General features: G+C 40.6%; 2 protein-coding genes across 2 annotated transcripts; both read left to right on the forward strand.

The window, feature by feature from the left end:
- Positions 1–3,849: 3,849 nt before the first annotated feature.
- On the forward strand, positions 3,850–16,473 carry LOC311506192 (scavenger receptor cysteine-rich domain-containing protein DMBT1-like; the record flags this gene model as incomplete). Its single annotated transcript, XM_084570069.1, has 8 exons — positions 3,850–3,883; positions 4,031–4,063; positions 4,595–4,903; positions 5,598–5,732; positions 5,833–5,952; positions 14,262–14,414; positions 15,008–15,172; positions 15,708–16,473. 8 exons carry the CDS (start codon positions 3,850–3,852, stop codon positions 16,037–16,039), a joined length of 1,281 nt encoding a protein of 426 aa, XP_084426195.1. The 3' UTR covers positions 16,040–16,473.
- Positions 16,474–16,499: 26 nt separating this feature from the next.
- On the forward strand, positions 16,500–22,737 carry LOC311506193 (leukocyte immunoglobulin-like receptor subfamily A member 2; the record flags this gene model as incomplete). The annotated part of the gene is made up of 7 exons (XM_084570070.1): positions 16,500–16,581; positions 16,679–16,972; positions 17,105–17,398; positions 18,914–19,207; positions 19,805–20,098; positions 22,429–22,536; positions 22,634–22,737. The coding sequence occupies 7 exons, from the start codon at positions 16,500–16,502 to the stop codon at positions 22,735–22,737; spliced, it is 1,470 nt and encodes a 489-aa protein (XP_084426196.1).
- Positions 22,738–24,053: the final 1,316 nt, after the last annotated feature.

The raw sequence follows: 24,053 nt of genomic DNA on the forward strand, positions 1-24,053 counted from the left end.
TGAGCAGTGATTGACACTCTGTTAGATACACCCCTGGACGTGATTGGTGCATCTGGATGTGGAGCGGTGGATGTCTTGGAAATCGCGCTGCAGGCTCTAGGTGGGGAACAGAGGAGCCGAATTTTTTTTAAATGACCTACTTCATGCAATTATACTTGAACATAGGGTCAGTTTCAGCAAATACGACAGAAAGTTAGTTTTATAAAACTTGCCTACTGCACCTTTAAGTTCACATACTTATTTTCCCCATATCTTTTAGTAGAGAATATTAGAATGTATTTGTTTGTAACGTTAACTTAACTTAGTTTTTCATAAATGTAGATTGTTCAAAACGAACAAATAAGTCAAATAGACATGACAATGAAATGTATCACAGGTTTTAACCAAATAAAAAACATCTAGAAAAGACAACGGTGTCAAGAAAATAGGACGCAGCGTCACGATCAAAGCAGTGAAAATAAGGTCCGGATGTGGTGCAAATGTGTGTTCATGTACGTTATGGTCTCACATCCCCACACAGATGTCTTTGTCTCTTCACTGAGGGTCTGAATGATGTTCAAAACACACGCTTCATGTATACTGCATCATGTAATTCCACTTTGTGGCATTTTGCTTTTGTAAATCAAGTGAAAGTCAAGGTGAATCAAGTGGGAAAAAAAATCTGATTTGTTTCTTCTTATTTTTTTTTTGTTCAGTGAGTTTCTGTCTAGCTTTCTTTTTTTTTTTTAGTCATCTCTCTTTTTCATAGTTTTTTGATTACCCCTGCTATCCCTGCAGTGCCTTTTGCTCCTATTGTTGTAAGTTGTCATTAAATGTACTTTGAGTTGCTCAGCCTGACTGTCTGTTTTGCACTTGAGCCCTCACTCCACCCATTCTCTTTGCTACATAACGTGACAAGTTCCAGTGTACAAGTTCTGGCTTCAAATCCATATTTGACTGAGAAGTCGTTGTATTTAGCATGTTCCACTGCAATCAGTGTCGGACGTGCAGCACATTGTATTGTTAATCTTCTGTAGATGGAAAAGAATTGTGATCAAAATACTAAAAACAACATTAATACACCATAAAACTGCATATTAAAGTATAAAAAGTGACCCATTGTTATTATGATTCAAATTCCATTTCAGTCAAGTCGTGAGTAATGAAACCGACAAATTCCCACAAGAATGTGACCGACTGGATTCCTGACACAAACGGCAACAGCACTGAGCATACGCAGACCCCAGCGCAGTAGCTGACGTGCACCTGCCCAGAAATGGAACCGCACGCCGCGGCAGCTGGGACATAGCTGGGTGTGATACATTTTGAATAAACTGTTGGGTGTCACTGAAAGAAGAAAACTCTTTTATATGCAGTCTGCAACTCATACCATGCCACCATAAATCACAACTACATAGAGGCTCACCATATCATTCAAAAAGTACTGCACATTTCGAATAATTTAGGTTATTTTTATTGGGGGGACAATTCATGTTTTTCAGAAATTAGGGGGGACACCCCCCCCCCCCCCCCCCCCCCCCCCCATCGTCTCCCCCGGGATCTGCACCCATGCTTACAAGCATGCCTTTGGACGGTGGGAGGAAGCCGGAGTACCTGGAGAGAACATGCAGTCTCCACACACATAGGCCCCTGTCAGCCGATGGACTCGAACCCAGAGCCTTCTTGTTGTGGGATCAGTGCTAAGCATGTCAAAATATATTTTTGTATGCCAGCCACTTCTGTGCCATCTGAAAGGGTCTTCTCCAAAGCTGGAGAGATATAACAAAGAAGAGTAACAGACTGAAGGCTAACTCAGCTGAAATTATCTCGTTTTTATCTAAAAATCTTTCACCCCCCCCCCCCAAAAAAAAATCCCCTTCCAGCTTCACCAGCATTTAGCACAGCTATTGTCATAACAGTCCCTAGTTGTACACGCATTTCCCCTTTTTACTTTCCCCAAATTTTTGTATTTTGTAAATATATTTTTGTATTTCTAATCTTGCAAAATCATATCTCTACTAAATACAGTATTTTATGATGGCGCAATCACATTACAACACGAGTATATTATTAATGTCTTTGAAAGAGAAAACAGTCACAGATTCCAAGATGCACATAGAACCTTTATTGTTAAACATAACCATGCCTTTCTGAGTCATGACACCCCGTCCTTTATTGTTCCATGCAAATGCTATGTTTAAGGTTGGCCAGCAGATGTCGCCATATTAAATTGAATGAGATGCTTTGAAACACTCAACCATTTCAACCATAGACTGTAAATAAATATGGACAATGCATCCCCACTTCCTTGCATTGGCCAAACTGACGCTATTTTCCCAGGAATACGGGCAGCGCCATCTTGCGAGTTTGGAGCCAGTCCCAGAAAGAGCAGGAAAGCAAAGTGGAGGAGGTGGAGGAGGAGAACGATGTGAATGTTAATGATTATGTGGACGTGGCCCCGAAACACAGTCATGTCTACGAGGTTTCGGACACTAAGGAGATACGACAGGAACAAGTAGATGACGACGACACCAGTGATGATGGCTATGAAAATGTGACAGTTAGCTTTGAATAGATTATCACCGCTCCTTTCGGGTCACTTGTCTCTCCACATCCGTCGTCAGCGTGGTGAATCTTGTGATAGGAGCCAAAGTCGCAGGCAGTTTTTCCTGTAAATGTTTGGAGAGTTTCTGTGTTTCTGTCGTATGACAATAAATTGCCATTCATCTCCATCATCATATTGCTTCAAAGTTGTCAAGTTTGATTGCACTTCATGACAAAACTCCCTCCAAAGAATACAGCTTCCAATATATTTATTGTAAAACAATCAATTTCAAAGCGATCTGAACAGAGAAAGCTTGTGCAGTTCAAACTACAATCACATGTGACTGTAAGCCATTGCTTTTAGAGTGAATGTTCATCTAAGGTTTTATAAATGCACTCATTAGTGACGGTTTTCATTAGTTTTGTCATCCGCAATGAGTGGGAGTGGGGCTCCAACAAGCTTTTGCAGTGGTAAAAATTCTGTGGCCATGGTGTGAAATGTCGTCAAGTTTCTGTTCTGTCTTAGGGCATTTGCAAACTCTGCAGAGAGCTTTTGATTTTGCTGCAGCAGCCGAGAAAGGCAAACAGAGATGCACATTCTCAAAGTGCATACACCGATCTGCCACAACATTATGACCACTGACAGGAGAAGTAAATAACATTGACCATCTTGTGACAACTCTGCTGGGAAACTTTTGGACCTGGTATTCATTCGTGTGGATGTTACTTAGACATGTACCACTCACTTAGACCAGACCAGGCACCTCCACCCCATAGCAATGACACTGATTGATCAAACTGATCAAGTATCCGTGGGATGATCCAAAGACGCCTCTCCCCACCTCCATCCCCACTAACAACATCCTGTTTCCAGACACCACAGGACACCCTCAGAAGGCCCATGTCCATTCTCTGATGAGTCACAACTGTTTTGGAGGCACAGGGGAGACCTACACAATATTAGAGGTCATACTGATTAGGTCATACTGTTATGCCTGATTGGTGTATATCATGGGTTTTCAAGGAGAGGAGGGATTCAGGGGACACAACTTTTAGGGTTGCTTTACCTTCTATACATATATCTAAATTAAACACATGCACAGCAAGTGTTAGGGTTATTATTAGGGTTAGGGTTACAAAGCTTTGCACGTACAAAGTTTTATGCTTCATTTGCCGCTGTTGTTTTACATTGCTTCTATTAAAATACAGTCACATGGCTGTTGCACTCTAAGTTTATACCTTAAAAGAAGAAGAAGAGAGGAAGTGTTAAAAAAGGTACACCACTGCAATTAGCTCAGCTTTCTACGACAGAACACTCACACGGCCATGGAGTGCACACAGAGAAACTTCTGGTTGTTTGGTGAGATGCATCTTACTTATCGTAGTTTCCACTGTCATGTAACAATAGATCAGTGAAATTTGGAGTTTATAGTTTCATGTATATGTCTGAAAACAACCAATTTCATATTTCACTAAACATTCAATTACATCTTTTTCTCTTTTGCAGTCCTTCTTTCCACCTCATCTTCAGCTGCTAAAGGTCAGTCTATACTTTTGTGGCATACATAGAAACTTTTTCAGGTTTTAAGCCAAAAATATTAAACTACAGATATATAGATATATGTATTTGATGTTGATTCATTTTAATACTGTACTGGTTTTCACTGAGAAAGAAATGAAGAACTGCATCGAAATACATTTTCTGTACGCTGTGTACGTACTGGGAAATTGACAATAAAGAAATCTTGAATCTTGATCTTGAATCAAGGTAGGCCATTGAATTAAGTTCAGTACGGGACATAGTGGTGAATCACACAACACAGAAACACACTCTTGAAAACTTTTATTAGAATAGCATTTTGCTAAACGTAGCAATTCTGTCTTTCCTGTATGGTAACAGAAAGGGTGTGAGAAAACCAAAAGTCTCTCATCAGTTTGAGTTTCTTATACCCATCTAATCTAAATCCACTTATATCTCAGCATGTTTCATCTCAACTTCAGCTGTTCCATGATCACATTTTATCACATACGACTGCACAAATACTGTTTATTGTGTTCTTTTCTTTTTTAGATGGTCAGATCAGACTGGTTGGTGGTAACTGGTGCTCTGGAAGAGTTGAAATCTATTTCTACAACACCTGGGGAACAGTCTGTGACCACAACTGGGACATACATGATGCTGAGGTGATCTGTAGACAGTCGGGCTGTGGGACAGCACTGAGTGCTCCTGGTTCTGCTCACTTTGGTGAAGGAACTGGAGAAATCTGGTTTGATGACGTGAAATGTTCAGGAAATGAGAATAATCTGACTGAGTGTCAGCACAGAGGATTTGGGAGAGATAACTGTGGACACAGTAAGGACGCTGGTGTCGTCTGTTCAGGTAATCATCCACAGAAAGTCAAATATTAAAATGTACTTTTTTGTTTTTCTACAGCAGCTAATTAATTCATTCTGCATTTAACTGTTCTGTCGGCAGACAACTTTATGACCACCGACAGGAGAAGTGAATAATATTTACCATCTTGTGACAATTCAGTGGTCTGCTGGGACACTTTTGGACCTGGCATTCATTCATGTGGATGTTACTTAGACATGTAGCACCCACCTAGACCAGATCAGACACCCCCACCCCATAGCAATGACACTCCTTCATGGCAACAGACATCCCCAGCAGGATGCAGCCTGACACAGGCACACATACAAAAACAGTTTATGGAACAACTCAAAAAAACATGAAGACCAGCACAAGGTGTTGACTTGGCCTCCAAATTCAGTAGAACCCAAACTAATCAAGTATTTTATTGATCTTTAATGAAGTGAATTTGCCCAACATTCAGTGTGAATATTTTCTCCCCTTGAATTTAAAAATCATGGATATTTTATCAAGTCTTGTGCAAAATGAAACCAGCCTTGCTATTGCAACTAAACACTGCAGTGTAAAATAATGAATTTACATTTGATTATTTCTTTCTCTATATTCATAATTACACTGCAAACAGGAAATGCTATTAGCTCGTGCAGCTGCTCGTGATGCAGATTTGCCCAAACATCATTATACATCTCTTCTCTCCTAGGGCCTTCGTTGTGGCTGATCACCTCTGTAGCTGTAAAGACCCTGCTTTCTCTCCTGCTGCTCTTGCTGGTGGTCTATCTGGTCCACAGAAGAAGACAACAATCGAGGCATCGCAGAGCCCCAGTCCAAACTGAAAGTCGGTGTTCACCAGGGCACACAGTATATTTTAATAAAAGATAGGTGCTTTGGTTTTTCATATTTTAAAGGAATATTTTCTTCTAATTCTTGTCTTTCAGTGACTGTCGCACACACTCGTGAAGACGACGACCATCAGGAGCATCGCCACTGGAATGTTGAGCTGGTGGAAATGAGCAGGGAACAGACAGAGCCAACAGGAAACATGGAGGAAGAAGAGAGTAATCCTTGTGATTATGAGGTAATTTGGACAGAGTGAAAGTAGATGATGAAGAATATATGACAGAGGCCTTTTCTGAACAAAGAAAGATGTTCCCATCCCCCAACAGCCTCATCCTTTCCGTTACGCATTAGCAGTTACCCAGTCATTAGCTTGCTAAACGGACGCCAACAGTTGCCTCGCAGCGGTGTCCTCATGAACTACAATCAAAGTTGCTGCTTGAGTCACATGTTCCATTTGAAGGCAACAATTGTTCTGGCTTGACATTTTTTCAGAAGCCACACTGAAAGATCTCTTTTGACCCTTGATTAGGTCCAGGCAGCAGAAGAATCTCAAATCACAGAGTGCATGATTCCCACGCCATTATGCAGAAATCTTAACCCTTTATAGGGCACTCATTGAAATACTTGGAAATTCTTAATTTCAACCCTTATTGTACATTTGCGTCCAGATATATTCGGACACTGACACAAGTTTTGTTAATTTAGCTGTTTACCAAAACATGATCATGATACAGTTATAGAATCAATGAGCATACACCTCCAAGATTAGTTTGCGGCTTCCTGCCTCCGCTTCACAGATATCATTAGCCTTTAAGTTCACATACTTATTTTCCCCAAATCTTTTAGTAGAGAATATTAGATTGTATTCGTTTGTAACGTTAACTTAACCTAGTTTTTCATAAATGTAGATTGTTCAAAAGGAACAAATAAGTCAAATAGACATGACAATGAAATGTATCACAGGTTTTAACCAAATAAAAAACATCTACAAAAGACAACGGTGTCAAGAAAAGCGGACGCAGCGTCACGATCAAAGCAGTGAAAATAAGGTCCGGATGTGGTGCAAATGTGTGTTCATGTACGTTATGGTCTCACATCTCCACACAGATGTCTTTGTCTCTTCACTGAGGGTCTGAATGATGTTCAAAACACACGCTTCATGTATACTGCATCATGTAATTCCACTTTGTGGCATTTTGCTTTTGTAAATCAAGTGAAATTCAAGGTGAGTCAAGTGAAAAGAAAATCTGATTTGTTTCTTCTTCTTTTTTTTTTGTTCAGTGAGTTTCTGTCTAGCTTTCTTTTTTTTTTTTGGTCATCTCTCTTTTTTTATAGTTTTTTGATTACCCCTGCTATTCCTTCAGTGCCTTTTGCTCCTATTTTTGTAAGTTGTCATTAAATATATTTTGAGTTGCTCAGCCTGACTGTCTGTTTTGCACTTGAGCCCTCACTCCACCCATTCTCTTTGCTACATAACGTGACAAGTTCCAGTGAACAAGTTCTGGCTTCAAATCCATATTTGACTGAGAAGTCGTTGTATTTAGCATGTTCCATTGCAACCAGTGTCGGACGTGCAGCACATTGTATTGTTAATTGTCAGTAGATGGGAAAGAATTGTGATTATAATACTAAAAACAACATTAATACACCATAAAACTGCATATGTAAGTATAAAAAGTGATCCATTGTTATTATGATTGAAATTCCATTTCAGTCAAGTAGTGAGTACTGAAATTGACAAATTCCCACAAGAACGTGACCCTGAAACAAACGGCAACAGCGCAGAGCATACGCAGACCCGGGCGCCGTAGCTGACGTGCACCTGCCCAGGAATGGAACCACACGCCGTGGCAGCTGGGACATAGATGGGTGTGATACATTTTGAATAAACTGTTGGGAGTCGCTGAAAGAAGAAACCTCTTTTATATGCAGTCTGTGGGTGAATACAATTGGATGAACCCGGAAGTGGTGGATTGGATCGACTGGTTGGGAGAGAGATTGATTGAGTTTTAATAGAGATAGTCTGGAAAAGTTTGCTTCATTTTTCCTTTGGTGGAGTGGAATGATCCTTTCCCGGTGCAACGGCTGCAGTTGAGAAACTTTTCTTGCAGGGAGTGATTTTGCAGGGACCTGATGGCTTTGACCTTTTTCTGTCCATCTCTGCGTTTATTTGACACTTGACAGTCAACAGATTTCCCATCCCCCAACGCTGTCACTCACGACCAGAAGTCAAGACTTAACCAATCCATCTTGGTGACCACATAATCGTTTTGTATTACCTATTTTTATTTGGCCATTTCACACAATTCATAAAAACAAAAACGTGCAGGAATTATAGGCCTGTACTTATAATATTATGAATGAAGTGTGCGTTATATGGAAGAATGTATTCCATATAACACACATCCGTTCAATTTGGGTGAGACCCAGAGGTGAACTGTTCCCCGCGCCCCCCTCTCTTTTCGCTTTCTCACGCACAGCTTCTATGCACGGCACCTTCTCAGCAAGCAGGGGCAGCTGCAGGTGGCGCCAATTTGCCAATTCCCCACACAGATATGACAGATAATAGAAAACTATGTAGCAGCGAAGATTTTTATTTATTTTTTTTCCAAGCCCTCGTGCCGCCCCCCTTGTGTCATGAAAAAATGCCGCCCCGGGTTCGCCCATGCGGCTGCCCGGTTCGTCTGTACCTAAAACTGCTACTGAGTCAAGATGTTTCTATGCTACGTCATTGAATAAAAAAATGACATAACTTAATTACGTCACACGCGCATCGTCGACGTTTCACAATGCTGATAAACAATCTCCAAACTATATGTTGTTTCTTTTATTTGAGAGGAAGAGAGTCTTACTTATTGCCAAAGTTTTACTGAATTACAACCAGGGAGACTGAGATTTAGAAAATTCAGAAGATTATATAAACTGGCATACAGTTATACACTCACAGAAAGGCTATAGACAGCCAAACACTAAAGATGATTTGCACACTCACATACTTATTAAGTACACATACAGAGAACGATTAACTAATGTTTACAAGCATGCCAAAATATATTTTCATATGCCAGCAACTTCTGTGCCACGTTAAAGGGTCTTCTCCAACGCTGGAGAGATAGTAACAAAGAAGAGGAACAGACTGATGGGTAACTTAAAAGAGTTCACTGGCTTAAGTCAGAATCCATCGGCCCATCACTGACGAAAAAAACGTCCTGGCCCAGATTCTGCAAAACACGCTTAAACATGAACATTGCCACACCCATGTATCACGGACAGGATGAGGTTCAGATGATGCAATGCAGTGTTGTTGCAACTGTATGTTGTTTTGTTTGTTTTTTGTTTTTTTTTGACAGGATGAGAGTGTGCGTTAATGCCAATGTTTCATTGGATGTTAGTTTAAGATTAGATAAACTGGCATACAGTTATACACTCACAGTTAGGCTATAGACAGACAAACACTAAAGATGATTTGCATACTCGCATAAGAACAGTTACCAGATAAGTGTATAGTGAATGTGAGACCATTAGAAAGTGTTTCTGTGATAGTCTTATGTATTGTTAGTTTAATGTGTTGTGTCTCCAGAGGAGAAAACTCTTGTACACAAAGGGAGCATTCATTCATTTTCTGAAACTGCTTGTCCTCTGGAGGGTCGCTGGGGGGGCTGGAGCCTATCCCGGCTGTCATTGGGCGAGAGGCGGGGTACACCCTGGACAGGTCGCCAGTCTATCGCGGGGCTACCACATTGAGACAGACAACCACAGTCACACCTACGGCCAATTTAGACTAACCGATTAACCCAACGAGCATGTCTTTGGATGGTGGGAGGAAGTCAGAGTACCCTGAGAGAACATGTAAACTCCACATACAAAGGCCCCTGTCAGCCGATGGACTCAAACCCAGAACCTTCTTTTTGCGAGATCAGTGCTAACCATGCCAAAATATATTTTCGTATTCTATTCACTTCTGTCCAATGTGAAAGGGTCTTCTTGTTGTGCATTTCCCCTTTTTACTTTCCCTAAATTTTTGTATTTTGTAAATATATTTTTGGATTTCTGTTAATCTTGCAAAATTATACTACATACAGTATTTTATGATGGCACAAACACATTATAACACAAGTACATATTATTAATGTATTTGAAAGAGACAACTGTCAAAAATTTCAAGATGCACACAGAACATGTATTGAGAGCCCTTTTGTTCCATGCAAATGCTATGTTGAAGGTTGGCCAGCAGATGTCGCCATATTAAATTGTATGAAATGCTTTGAAACACTCAACCATTTCAACCATATACTGTGAGTGTGTATATATATGTGTATATATATATGTACACTTCCTTGCATTGGCCAAACTGATGCTATTTTCCCAGGGATAAGGGCGAGTTTGGAGCCAGAGTATAGTATAACTACCTAACTACCTACAATAACTGAAACCATGCTTGGAAAAAATAAATATTTGTTATGTATTTTAGTGTTTTAGTTTGACCCAAGTGCCATCCACTAACATGGGGGAGGTGGAGCTTTTGATTTCAACTCACTTGCATCATACTGATTCAGTGGTTCAGAAAGATTGGGTTTCTCCATCACTAGAGAGTAGCAAGAAGGAGTATCGGAAATCGCTCGTAAAAGGCCGAACATGTCACTCTCTGGTGGGTCAGGATGAGCATGAGAAGTCACATGGGACTACAGACTAGAAAAGTCTAGAGAGGTAAAGAGGGTTAGGAGAACACTTTTATAGGTAGGCGTGGGAAATAGAATTATATGGGGTGTGGTCTGGTTCTCGAGCTTAACTTATAATAACTTCATAAAGTGCTGCTTAAAGGTTTTTGTGACCTACTTGTGCAGCAATAACAGCAATTCTACAGCAGCCTGGAGGAATTTTCGACAGTTTTCCTCAGTACACAAACTGTTCAGTTCTGAGGTGTTGATAGCTTTTCTCACATGTTTCAGGTCCTTCCACAAACATTTCTGTTGGCTTAAGTTCAGGACTTGGCTGTTCCAAAACATTCATTTTGTTATTCTTTAACCATTATTTTGTAGAATGACTTGAGTGCTTGGGGTTGTTGTCTTGCTGCATGACCCTTTATAGGGCGAGGAACATCAGCACACATTTTGAATTGCGTCCCTGTGCCTCTCAGTGAGGCTGAGAGGAATGTGGTTTTCACCAGCCGATCAGCAAAGACCAAGGAAACATTCTCCGGTCAAATCAGGGTCAAATGGTGGTCTGCAAGGTCCACCTCTGCATGAACGCTGAGCGTAACTGCTTTATTAGGTACAACAAAGAAGAGGCCTGATGTTGTCTAATGTGATCATGTGTATGTTGACAATCATTTGAATCAGCCCTTCTGTTCTAATGGTCTAAATACATGTTTACATTTGTTTACCACTTAAGGACAAGGAACCATATGTGGTAACTTCATTGACCTTGATTTTCTACATGAAAATTAAAAATTTTGAAAAATGTTACAAAAGTAAAAAAGGCTTCTTGTGCTCTACAATAAGACTCTTCAATGAGTGCCCTATAAAGGGTTAAATTCAGCTCACTGACAGATGTCCTGACATTTTCTTTAAGAGTTCACTGAATTCATCGGTCCATCATTGTTGGCAAGCCGTCCTGGCCAGATTCGGCAAAACAGGCTTAACCAAGAACATTACCACCCCCATGTTTCACTGACGGGATGAGGTTCAGATTCTGGAATGCAGTGTTATTTTGTCTCCAATATAAATAGTATTCGGGCTTGTCCACATTATATTATGCAAATGAATTCATTATTTTTGTCCTGTTATTTGAGTCACTGAAGTTTATTAATGCTGTTTCACAAATAGGTCTATTGCACATGAGTTTATTTATTGTGCTTTGATTTGTTTTTTTTGCCGTTTTTGTCAGCAGTGTAAGGGAACTGAAACTCCTGTCATCTGTGCCCCAACATAGGACCTTCTATAAAAGTCATGTTTTCCTTCCTTCGGTTTTTCCAATGTTTCCAATCGTGCTAAGTTGACACAAAATCAGAAACAGCTTGGCAGCACCCTTGTTGCTTAACTGTGTCATCCAGTGTGTCTATTTTTTTTCTTGAATATATCACCCATTTATAAGATAAGATAATCATTTAATCTATGCCACAGTGGGTTACAGTAGCGTATAGTTTTAAGGACAGTGCATTCACAGACACACTTATTCGCAGACACACTTACTTTTCCGTGCAAGACACGGAAAAGTAAACATTAATTAAACATAAAAAATAGCAAATTAAACACAATAGTAGTTCTATGTATGTGGCCTACTGAGAACAAGCTTGGTTGTACATAGCATGGTCAGACCAGTCCGGGTTTTTTGTTCAGGTGAACACCCGGGCACTTGTAAGAGTCCACTATCTCTATGTCCATTCCCTGGATGTTCATTGGTGTGTATGGTGTACACCAGCTCTTTGGTTTTACCCACATTCAGCAGGGGGCAGTTTTCCAGACACCAGACTACAAATTCTCGGATGAGTCCCCTATATTCTCTCATCTTCCCCATCTTGGATGAGGCTGACAACTGCAGAGTCATCTGAGTATTTCTGCAGATGACAGCTAGTTGAAAAATGTGTCTAAAGTCAACAGTGCAGATGGAGAAGAGAAAGGGAGCCAGGACAGTTCCCTGAGGGGCTACCGTGCTGCAGACGACCCCATCAGACACACAGTCCTGTGTCCTTACATACTGTGGTCTATTGGTCAGGTAGTCCAACATCCAGGATGTGAGGTGGTGGTCTACTCCTGTGTGCACCAGCACCAGACGGTGTTTTATTAATGTATTCTTTCTTTTCTACAACTACTTCCTCTGGAAATTACTACTCTTTTACGATTTTTGCACACATCCAATCCTGGTGATATCTAAGTCATAATGATAATAATATTTACAAAGTGATGTGTTTCCACCCGAAAAGTGGGCCTTTATAATGCTGTTTTGCCTTGGATTTTGGCACAAGGGATTGTAACATCTAATCCTGTGTATTAATGAATGTTAGTGTATTCTTAGCTTTTTCTTTCCCCTATGTTCCTTGCGTCACGTCCGTTCGTGCATTGATGTTATGAACCAACGGTGGACTTTTTTGCATTTGAAGCTAATGTTAAACTGACTGACAACGTCATAGGGAGAGCTGGCTCTTGCTCTGGTGACCATGAACCACAAGCTCTTAGATATGCTGCAATAGGCCTAGGATGTTGGGGGACCTCCCACATTGCACTGACTATCTCTTCTCTGCTCTCCTACCTCTCTGGTCCTGTTCAGACCTGATTTAACACACGTCCTGAGTGATTTCAAGTATCCAGCTTTAAGTATTCGTGTTTGCAGTAAAAATGCATCACAACATGCGTCTGAGATTTAAGCATAGTTTTGCACTCAAATAAATATATAGTGCAAACCGCCGCTGTCTTCCAACTTACACACAGCCTAAGTTAATTCCTGTTTAGTTTCATCTATTAGTTTAATTAGTTAACATCCACAATGACTAACTATTTTAAAGGCTCTCCCAACTAATGAGCAGACATTGCTTACAGTGCTTTTACCTTTTCGGGCAGTCATTGAGAAATAGTGGTTGTGTGTGTGTTTTTTCTCAATGAATGAGGCAATACTAGTTGGGGGGTCTGTCAATATGGTCAGGACGCATTGTGGCCCAGATCATCTCCAAACGGGATCAGTATGCATGCAATGTAATCCCACTCTGTCTCTCGCTATTCTCCTCCTTACCTTATAGACAGATGTGTTTGTGACTGCAAAGCGCATTAAATACGAATGGGAAGAGAAGAATACAAATGAATACAGAATGCTATATGAATACAAGACCATTCACCAATAAGCTACAAGCATATCATTTTGTCCTCTATAATGAATTCCAGCACTGCTAAATCCTGTTCACATACAGCTGTTTCATCTGTTTTTTAACATACTAAAGTGTGACCATGCAAAAATGAAGACGGGCACAGTACACAGCAGTTCAACTGTACTTTGCATAATGTTTTATGCACTAGTACTGTAGGACCACTCCAATTTTAGTAGCCAGTACTTCTCTCTTTTTTTTTCAGAAAAAAAAAAGATAACACAAAACTGTAAGAAATTCAAAGAGGAAGTGTGAAGTAATTCTGTACTCCAGAGGTTTTAGTTCACTTGTCTTTCGTCTTTTCTCATAAGTGATCAGAGCAGTGATGGGGGACAGACATCAGAGAAGTTGTCACTTTTTGACACTGGGTAAGACATATTTTCCATAATGTAATTCCTGATGCTCTTTACTTTTATGCAGACACTACAGCGTATAAATATGAAGGAGGTCGTTGAGAGCTTTTGCTTCAATGCAAATATCCATCACATCAAATTTTCTTTTAGCATTTTTCAGCTGAGTGTAATGAACAGTGCAGCGTTTTCTTCTCCTACAGTCTGTTTTCTCTTGGTCTCATCTTCACCTGCTGCAGGTCAGTCTGTTATTTTATCATAAATAAAATATTTTTCTTTTAAGCATTATTTATAAAGGATCATTATGTCTTGTTCTTGATAGGTCAGATCAGGTTAGCTGGACTTGAATCAACTCGGTGCTCTGGACGAGTTGAAATCTACCACAGTGGCTCTTGGGGAATAGTCTGTGATGATGACTGGGACTTAAATGATGCACAGGTGGTCTGCAGGCAGTTGGACTGTGGGACGGCTCTGCGTGCCATTAGTGGAAGCTCTGCTAATCAAGGAACTGGACCAATTTGGCTCGATGATGTGGCCTGTTCGGGAAGTGAGAGCTCTCTAACTCAATGTCGCCACAGAGGATTTGGGACACACAACTGTAACCATGATGAGTACGCTAGTGTCCTCTGTTCAGGTAGGAAAACTTTTAGATAAGTAGATTCAGCAACAAAAGTACTCACCCTCATAACTCTTTCACCCAGTCAGTGTTGCAGAATTGATGAGCAGAAAAAAGCATGGAAAAAATAATTAAATTGTAAATCCAATTTTAATATAAGTTTAGCTATCTGGTTGCAGCTATTTATCAAAAGCTTTTGAGCAAATGTTTTTGAAGAAAGCGAAGTCATGACTAAATGTTAGAGACGAAGAAGATTCACAGAAAAATCTTCTCTTATGTGACAATAGTTTATCTGTGATTGTTATCAGGTGCTGGGATTAGGTTAGCTTCCACTACTTATTGCCAGGGAAGAGTTGAAATCTACCACAACGGCGCCTGGGGAACGGTCTGTGATGATGACTGGGGCATAAATGATGCAAACGTGGTATGCAGACAGATGAACTGTGGGACAGCGCTGAGTGCCCTTTCATCAGCCCATTTTGGTGAAGGCACCGGACGAATCTGGCTTGATGATGTGGCCTGTTCAGGAAGTGAGAGTTCTCTAACTTTGTGTCGGCACAGAGGATTTGGGACGCACAACTGTGGACACAGTGAGGATGCTGGAGTCAAATGTACAGGTAGGAAAACTTTTAGATAAGTACTTTCACCAACAAAAATGCTCACCTCTGTATTTTTAATAGGCAAACTGCACAGATGTAGCAGAAAGTGCTGAAAACCTCACCGTCCAGCAAGCTTTTCAAAATTAAAGAGTAGGAAAAAAAAAGACGGAAAAATAACACTGTAAATCCAGGCCTTTGAGTGACGCAAAGGTGTTTTCAGAAATTGATTTCTGTAATGACACAATGTTAGAAAGACAAAGTAAATTCACAGAAAAGACTTCTCTGGCGATGGTTTGCTTGTGATTTGTTCACCCAGTCAGTGCTGCTGAATTGCACAGATACAGAGCTAAAAGCCGAAAACCAACCTGCCCAGCATACTTTCAAAAGCAGTTGTGCAAAGAGTTCTGTCAACTTCTAATTTGGAGGCTTTCAATCGTTTTTGAAAGATGCAAATGTGTTTTAATAAAGGGATTTCTTTCATGACAAAATGTTACAAACAATAAGAAAATTAACAGAAAATACTCGTCTTCTCCAGGAACTAATCAGTTATCAGGTGCTGAGATCAGGTTGGCTGGGTCTACTGCGTGTTCTGGAAGAGTTGAAATCTACCACAGCAGTGCCTGGGGAACAGTCTGTGATGACAGCTGGGACTTAAACGCTGCAAAGGTGGTCTGCAGACGTTTAGGCTGTGGGACAGCGTTGAGCGCCACTCAATCAGCCCTTTTTGGTCAAGGAACCGGACAAATCTGGCTCGATGATGTGGTCTGTTCGGGAAGCGAGAGCTCTCTAACTGAGTGTGAGCACAGAGGATTTGGGACGAACAACTGTAACCATGGTGAGGACGCTGGTGTCGTCTGTTCAGGTGAGAAGAACTGTGAATCATAATGATACGATAGCGAGAAAACGTAGGTGAGAGTACCATCATACCCTCCAGCTCTGAATTTGAACTTTACCATTATTTGTACTTCCCTAGCTGCCTGGAAATGTGCAAAGTCTAATAAATGTACTTATTCAAGTGCTTCTTTGGTACATTTATACAAATGCTTCAACTTTATATTCTCCTACTGAAGGAAGTATCAAAGGTCTCTCATTTGATTAATATATTTGTGTTTTATTGGTTAAAAATTGTCTTTGTTCATAACTTTTAGAATAAAGAGTAGACTATATTTTCATGGCATCAATTGTATTACTCATTTTCCTCAGTCACTGTTTCTTGCCATAGTCTTAGTGGCACAGTGTAACATACAACATATTTTAGCTACAGTCTAATGGAGTATAATTAAGCAGGTCACCATACTGGACCAATGTAAGAAGTGTTCTCATTAGCAAGCATCACATATAGCAAATGCACAAATCTACCACAACGGTGCCCGTCTGTGATGACGTCTGGGACATAACGTTGGAGACAAAGTTGGAGATCAGCATTGGTTATCAACATACATATTCACTCTTTTATTATCAAAAATCAAGTCAAACTCAATTACGTGTCTCAAATATCATCATTGTGTCATTTTGTATTTCCAGTGACTTTTCCAAAGCCCAGCATCTCCATGAGTCCAGTCGGTGAGGTTACCTGGGGTCAAGGGGTCAGTTTCACTTGTTCGATCGCAGCCGAGCTCTTAGGTGGAACGTTCATCCTCCAGAAGACGTCAGGCTCCTTCAGAAAGACTGCAACATCCAATTCAAACTCTGCTACCTTAAGCATTTCTAACGTGGACTTTGATCATGATGGACTGTATCAGTGTCAGTTTCAGAAAAGCATTTCAAGTGAAACATTCAGCTCCTCCCTCAGTGACTCTGTCAGACTTTCTGTTACTGGTAAGAAAAACAATACCGAGGTTGTTGCTACATTCACTCAAGATAATCCTTTAATTTATCCCAAGTCAGAACCAGTGTAGCTCAATTAATCAGCAACACATCTAATGCTGTAATATTGTGTTGTTGTTTCAGTGACTCTCCCGAAGCCCAGCATCTCCATGAATCACGTTCGTGAGGTCACCTGGGGTCAGGATGTTGGAATCACTTGTTCGATAGGAACTCAGGTTTTAGGTGGAACATTCATCCTGATGAAGACGCAGGGTTCATTCAGAAGGAACCAAATTTCAAGTACTAACTCTGCTACCTTTACTATTCCCAAAGTGGACTTTGATAATGAGGGATCATACCAGTGTCAATATGAGAAAAGCAGCTCAAGTCGTACATTTAAGTCCCCACTAAGTGACTCCACTGGGCTCTCTGTTACTGGTAAGAAAAAGATTCACAGGCTTCATTCTCTTGTAAGGATGACAGTTGATTAAAAAAAAAACAAAAAAAAAAAACAGAGAAGCTTAATGCACGGTTTATACAAAGGTTATCATAGTTAACGAAAACGAACGAAATAACGAAAACTAAAATTGAAGAAACAACTTCGTTAACTGAAATAAATAAAAACGAAAATTAAAAGAAAAAAACTATAACTAACTGAAACTGTATTGCGTGTTTAGCAAACAAACTAAAACAAACTGAAATTATAGATGTAATTCCCTACGTTTTCGTCTCTGTCAATTTAATTATAAACCTCAGTTGGTTGGATTCATATGATCGATTTATTCCACTCTGGCAGTTTTACGCCAGCTGGCAGCAGCAGCAGCACCTTACGGCACCTCGCGGTCTGTGACGTCACCTGGCAGCACCATGGCGGTTGCAGCAAAAGCTGGGAGAAAGCGGCAAAGTCCTGTATCGGACTTTTTTTTAATATGACGACGAGAAAGATAAAAGCAGGTGTCTTGTAGTGGAGACAGACTGTGACAAAATATGTGTTTTGCTTCTCAAGGGGAGAAACTCAGCGAATCTCAAAGTCCGTTTAAGAAGCTCGCACAAGGCAGCTAATGTCGAGTACCAAAACAAGCTAGCCTCTGTATTTTTTAGTATTTCCTGCTGCTTCTCCATCTCCGCAATATTCGAATTGATTGATTTGGATGAATAAAGATCGACACATCGAGAAAAGGTTAACTGAGGAGGTTCAAAGATACAAACATTTGCATGACTTGTCTTCTGCAAAATTTCACTGAAAGTTTCAACGAAAGTTTCAGTCGCCATTGTTGAAAGTGAAGCAGGAAGTAGAAACAAATATTAATCTGACTGGCAAAAAAGGCACAGCGCTGACTAGCGCTTAGGTGGTGTTTTTACAGAGAGAGCCAGACTGACGAGTGCGCAAGTATAAATGGTTCGCCCTGGCGTAGGCTACATACATAGGTTACGCTGTCTATGTCCCGCAGAGCTATAAACCACATCTAACTCATCAGCAAAACATCTAATGCTCTACTATTGTGTTGTTGTTTCAGTGACTTTCCCGAAGCCCAGCATCTCCATGAATCACACTGGTGAGGTTCCCTGGGGTCGGGATGCTGGAATCACTTGTTCAATCTCAACTCAGCTTTCAGGTGGAACATTCATCCTGATGAAGATGCAGGGTTCATTCAGAAGGAACCAAACTTCAAGTACTAACTCTACTACCTTTAATATTCCCAAAGTGGACTTTGATAATGAGGGATCATACCAGTGTCAATATGAGAAAAGCAACTCAAGTCATACATTTAATTCCCCACTAAGTGACTCCAGTGAACTCTCTGTTACCGGTAAGAACAATAACTCTGAGGTTGCTGTTTCATTCTCTTGTGGGAATAATCGTATAATGCCAAACTAATAAAAAGTCAGAATCAGTGTAGCTCAGTTAATCGGCAACACATCTAATGCTGTAATGTTGCGTTGTTGTTTCAGTGACTCTCCCGAAGCCCAGCATCTCCATGAACCACGTTGGTGAGGTCACCTGGGGTCAGGAAGTCAGTTTCACTTGTTCGATCTCAACTCAGGTTTTAGGTGGAACATTCATCCTGATGAAGACGCAGGCTTCATTCAGAAACACAGAGACTTCAAGTACTAACTCTGCTACCTTTACTATTCCCAAAGTGGACTTTGATAATGAGGGATCATACCAGTGTCAATATGAGAAAAACAGCTCAAGTCGTACATTTAAGTCCCCACTAAGTGACTCCAGTGGGCTCTCTGTTACTGGTAAGAAAAAGATTCACAGGTTTCATTCTCTTGTAAGGACAGCAGTTGATAAATTTTTATTTTTTTTTTAAAACAGAGAAGCTTAATGCACAGTTTATACTTCTGCGTTAATTTGACAACGTAGCTAGACCCTACACAGACCCTAACGCCGTCCCCTGACTCGCATCTTCCCAGAAATGTAGCTACACGTTGTGGCAACGCAGACCTCAAGGGCTTGTGATTGGTAGTAATGTATTTCCGCTTTAGTATTTCTGTCTGCTTCTCCATCTCTGCAATATTCGCTTTGATTGACTTGGATAATTAAAGATCGACACATCGAGGAATGGTTAACTGAGGAGGTTCGAAGATACAAACATTTGCATGACTTGTCTTCTGCAAAATTTCAGCGAAAGGTTTGCTGACACAGACACAGCGCTGACTAGCGTTTAGGTGGTGTTTTAACAGAGAGAGTCAGACTGACGAGTGCGCAAGTATAAATGGTCCGACCTGGCGTAGGCTACAGACAAAGGTTACGCTGTCTATGTCCTGCAGAGGTATAAACCACATCTAACTCATCAGCAAAACATCTAATGCTCTACTATTGTGTTGTTGTTTCAGTGTCTCTCCCGAAGCCCAGCATCTCCATGAATCACTTTGGTGAGGTCACCTGGGGTCAGGATGTTGGAATCACTTGTTCAATCTCAACTCAGGTTTTAGGTGGAACATTCATCCTGAGGAAGACGCAGGGTTCATTCAGAAGGAACCAAACTTCAAGTACTAACTCTGCTACCTTTAATCTTCCCAAAGTGGACTTTGATAATGAGGGATCATACCAGTGTCAATATGAGAAAAACAGCTCAAGTCGTACATTTAAGTCCCCACTAAGTGACTCCAGTGAACTCTCTGTTACCGGTAAGAACAATAATTCTGAGGTTGCTGTTTCATTCTCTTGTGGGAATAATCGAATAATGCCAAACTAATAAAAAGTCAGAATCAGTGTAGCTCAATTAATTGGCAACACATCTAATGCTCAACTATTGTGTTGTTGTTTCAGTGACTCTACCGAAGCCCAGTGTCTCCATAAATCTCGTTAATAATGTTCCCTGGGGTCAGGATGTTGGAATCACTTGTTCGATTGCAACTCAAGTTTTAGGTGGAACATTCATCCTGATGAAGACAACGGGTTCATACATAAGGAACCAAACTTCAAGTACTAACTCTGCTACGTTTAATATTCCCAAAGCAGACTTCGATAATAAGGGATCATACCAGTGTCAATATGAGAAAAGCAGCTCAAGTCGTACATTTAAGTCTCCACGAAGTGACTCCAGTGAACTCTCCGGTAAGAAAAAGATTCACAGGTTTCATTCTCTTGTGGGAATAATCAAAGGATGCCAAACTAATAAAAAGTTCCAATTAGTGGTTCCAAACTGAACTGATTTACAAAGTGTTCTAAACATTTTTCATTTTGGGAAAAGGGTATGATTGATAACTACAACAAAGCTGAAAGACATAGTAGAGCCCAAAGAAAGAGAGTTGTCATCGGCAAACATATTTAGTCTTTTATTGTTGAGCTCAGAAAAACAAAGTTAAATAAAACAAAATGTCAAATCAAACTGAATTGCATTGTCTCAGATATCATCATTGTTTAATTTCAGCAAATCTCCCAAAGCCCAGCATCTCCATGAGTTCAGCCGGTGAGGTTACCTGGGGTCAAGGGGTCAGTTTCACTTGTTCGGTCACAACTGAGCTTTATGGTGGAACATTCGTCCTCCAGAAGACGTCAGGCTCCTTCAGAAGGACTGAAATGTCCAGTTCCAACTCTGCTACCTTTAGCATCCCTAAAGTGAACTTTGACCATGATGGCTTGTATCAGTGTCATTATGAGAAAAGCATTTTGAGTCAAATGTTCAGCTCCTCCCCCAGTGATGCTGTCAGACTTTCTGTTAAAGGTAAGAAAATAAACTAATCAACTGACCTGCAGTCTGTCCCGAGCTTAACCATCATGGATAACTTATTCCCAGAAAATATGCTATTGCACCAAATCGCTATATTTATTTATACACTGTATTGCCAAAAGTATTCACTCACCCATCCAAATAATTGAATTCAGGTGTTCCAATCACTTCCATGGCCACAGGTGTATAAAACCAAGCACCTAGGCATGCAGACTCTACAAACATTTGTGAAAAAATGGGTCGCTCTCAGGAGCTCAGTGAAATCCAGCGTGGTACTGTGATAGGACGCCACCTGTGCAACAAGGGTTAGGGTTAGGGTTAGGTAGTGCGTAGAGGTCGCCAACTTTCTGCAGAGTCAATCTCTACAGACCTCCAAACTTCATGTGGCCTTCAGATTAGCCCAAGAACAGTGCGTAGAGAACTTCATGGAATGGGTTTCCATGGCCTGGACTCTAGAGCAGTGGAGACGCGTTCTCTGGAGTGACGAATCACGCTTCTCCATCTGGCAATCTGATGGATGAATCTGGGTTTGGCGGTTGCCAGGAGAACGGTACTTGTCTGACTGCATTGTGCCAAGTGTGAAGTTTGGTGGAGGGGGAGATTATGGTGTGGGGTTATTGTCAGGAGCTGGGCTTGGCCCCTTAGTTCCAGTGAAAGGAACTCTAAATGCTTCAGCATACTAAGAGATTTTGGACAATTCCATGCTCCCAACTTTGTGGGAACAGTTCGTGGATGGCCCCTTCCTGTTCCAGCATGACTGTGCACCAGTGCACAAAGCAAGGCCCATAAAGACATGGATGAGAGTGTTTGGTGTGGAAGAACTTGACTGGCCTGCACAGAGTCCTGACCTCAACTCAATAGTACACATTTGGGATGAATTAGAGTGAAGACTGCGAGCCAGTCCAACATCAGTGTCTGACCTCACAAATGTGCTTCTGGAAGAATGGTCAAAAATTCCCATGAACACACTCCTAAACCTTGTGGAAAGCCTTCCCAGAAAAGTTGAAGCTGTTATAGCTGCAAAGGGTGGCACGACGTCATATTAAACCCTATGGATTAAGAATGGGATGTCACTTAAGTTCATATGCGTGTAAAGGCAGATGAGCCAATACTTTTGGCAACATGGTATATCTTAGGAGTTCAGTCTGCATATTCATAGCTACACTACAAACAGGGAATGCTATTGGCTTGTGCAGGATTTGGCGTAGATTTGCCAAGAAAATAACAAAAAAAAAACAACTTTTCCTCTCCTAGTGTCCTTGTTGTTGCTGACCCTGTCAATAGCTGCATCGATCCTGCTGTCTCTGCTGCTGCTGTTGCTGGTGTTCTGTGTGATCTCCAAGAGAAGACGACAAGCAGCGAAGCAGTCGCCAGCCCCCGTCCACATGGAAAGTCTGTGTTCACCAACGTGCCAAATACATTACACGAAAAGGCATTTACTATTTTTTTGTTTGTTTTTGTTCAGATGATTCTCATCCTTGTGTTTCAGTGACCGTCCAGCTGAAATGGAAAGGTGACAACGACGAGGAGGCACCAGTGGACACAATGAAGATGCTGACTGAGCAAACAGGAGAAGTGGAGTGGGATTACTGACGTGGTCTGTTCAGTTGAAGTTCTTTGCGCGATGCCATGCTCTAACTTTCTCTTTTTTTTACTGCCTGTCTGTTCTGTTCTCCTTGGTCAACTTCAAGCAGCTTTTCAAGTAGAAAAATCAACTGTATATTTATAAAAATTAACCAATGACATTTAAGAATCGATGTGTAAACATGACACAGTGTGAAGTCATGTCTATTGTTAAATATGCAACTTTTTTTTGGTATTGGGAATATACCATACATCCTTTATCTTATATGGTTATGTCTCTACACTGGAGCTATATGATTCATGTACTGAGCACTGTATTATGTATTTGCTCTATCCATTGCACTTTGTCGCATTTTGCTTTTTCTTTCTTTTTTTTTAAATAAATAAATTCTTCCATCTGAGCCAAGTGGAAAACTATATTTCGCAAAAAAAGTTTAAAGATTTATTTCAACTTGTTTGTGTTACCGCTGACATTTCAGGAGAAAGGAACTGAAAATGCAGATCATCAGAGCGATACAGACTTTATTCATCCACAAGGGAAATTGCTTGGTCACAGTTGCTCAGTTGCACATTTAAAAAAAACTCTTGAGAGCAACAAGTAAAAATAAAAATAAAATAAAAGTTAAAAAATTCTATCGTAAAATAGAATAGCATTAGCAAAAAAATTACAGAATTTGCATATGAAACAAATTCTTAAGGCAACACAGCTGTTCAGTCCCAATCCCTTGAGTTCCTTTCACATTGTACATATGGAAATGCTCTTACTTTCACTATTAAACATAGCCCTGAGATCTACTGTTGTTTTTCTTCAATCTGATTTCACCAAACATTTAAATACTCACCAGTCGTGATTAATCTAGATTTTTTCTGACCACATTTCTTCCTCGAAGACAATGGTTCCCCACTGTCCTTCCAGTTTTTAATAATGCGTTGGATCGTTCTTAACCCAATTTTAGTAGTTTCTGCAATCTCCTTAGATATTTTCTCCGCTTGATGCATGCCAACGATTTGACCCTTCTCAAACAGACTAAAATATTTTCCACGACCACGGGACGTGTCTTTCCATATGGTTGCATAAGAAATGAGAAGCTACTCATTGCATCAGTTCATCATCCAGGTGGCGACTTTTTTGTTTTGTTTTTGGCCAGGTAGTGTTTTATTCTGTACAACTGACAACACAAAATACCAGTCTCAAACGCACAACTCAGAACTCAGGTGGTGGATGGAAAGTCTTTTCTTCCAAAAGGCAAGCAAATACAAAGTTCACAATAATAGTGGGGAAAAACTTCAAGCACACAATGAAAATACTCAAACAACACAGACAT

This window comes from Chelon labrosus, assembly GCF_963514085.1.
Source record: "Chelon labrosus genome assembly, chromosome: 21".
In the NCBI taxonomy this organism is placed as follows: Eukaryota; Metazoa; Chordata; class Actinopteri; order Mugiliformes; family Mugilidae; genus Chelon; species Chelon labrosus.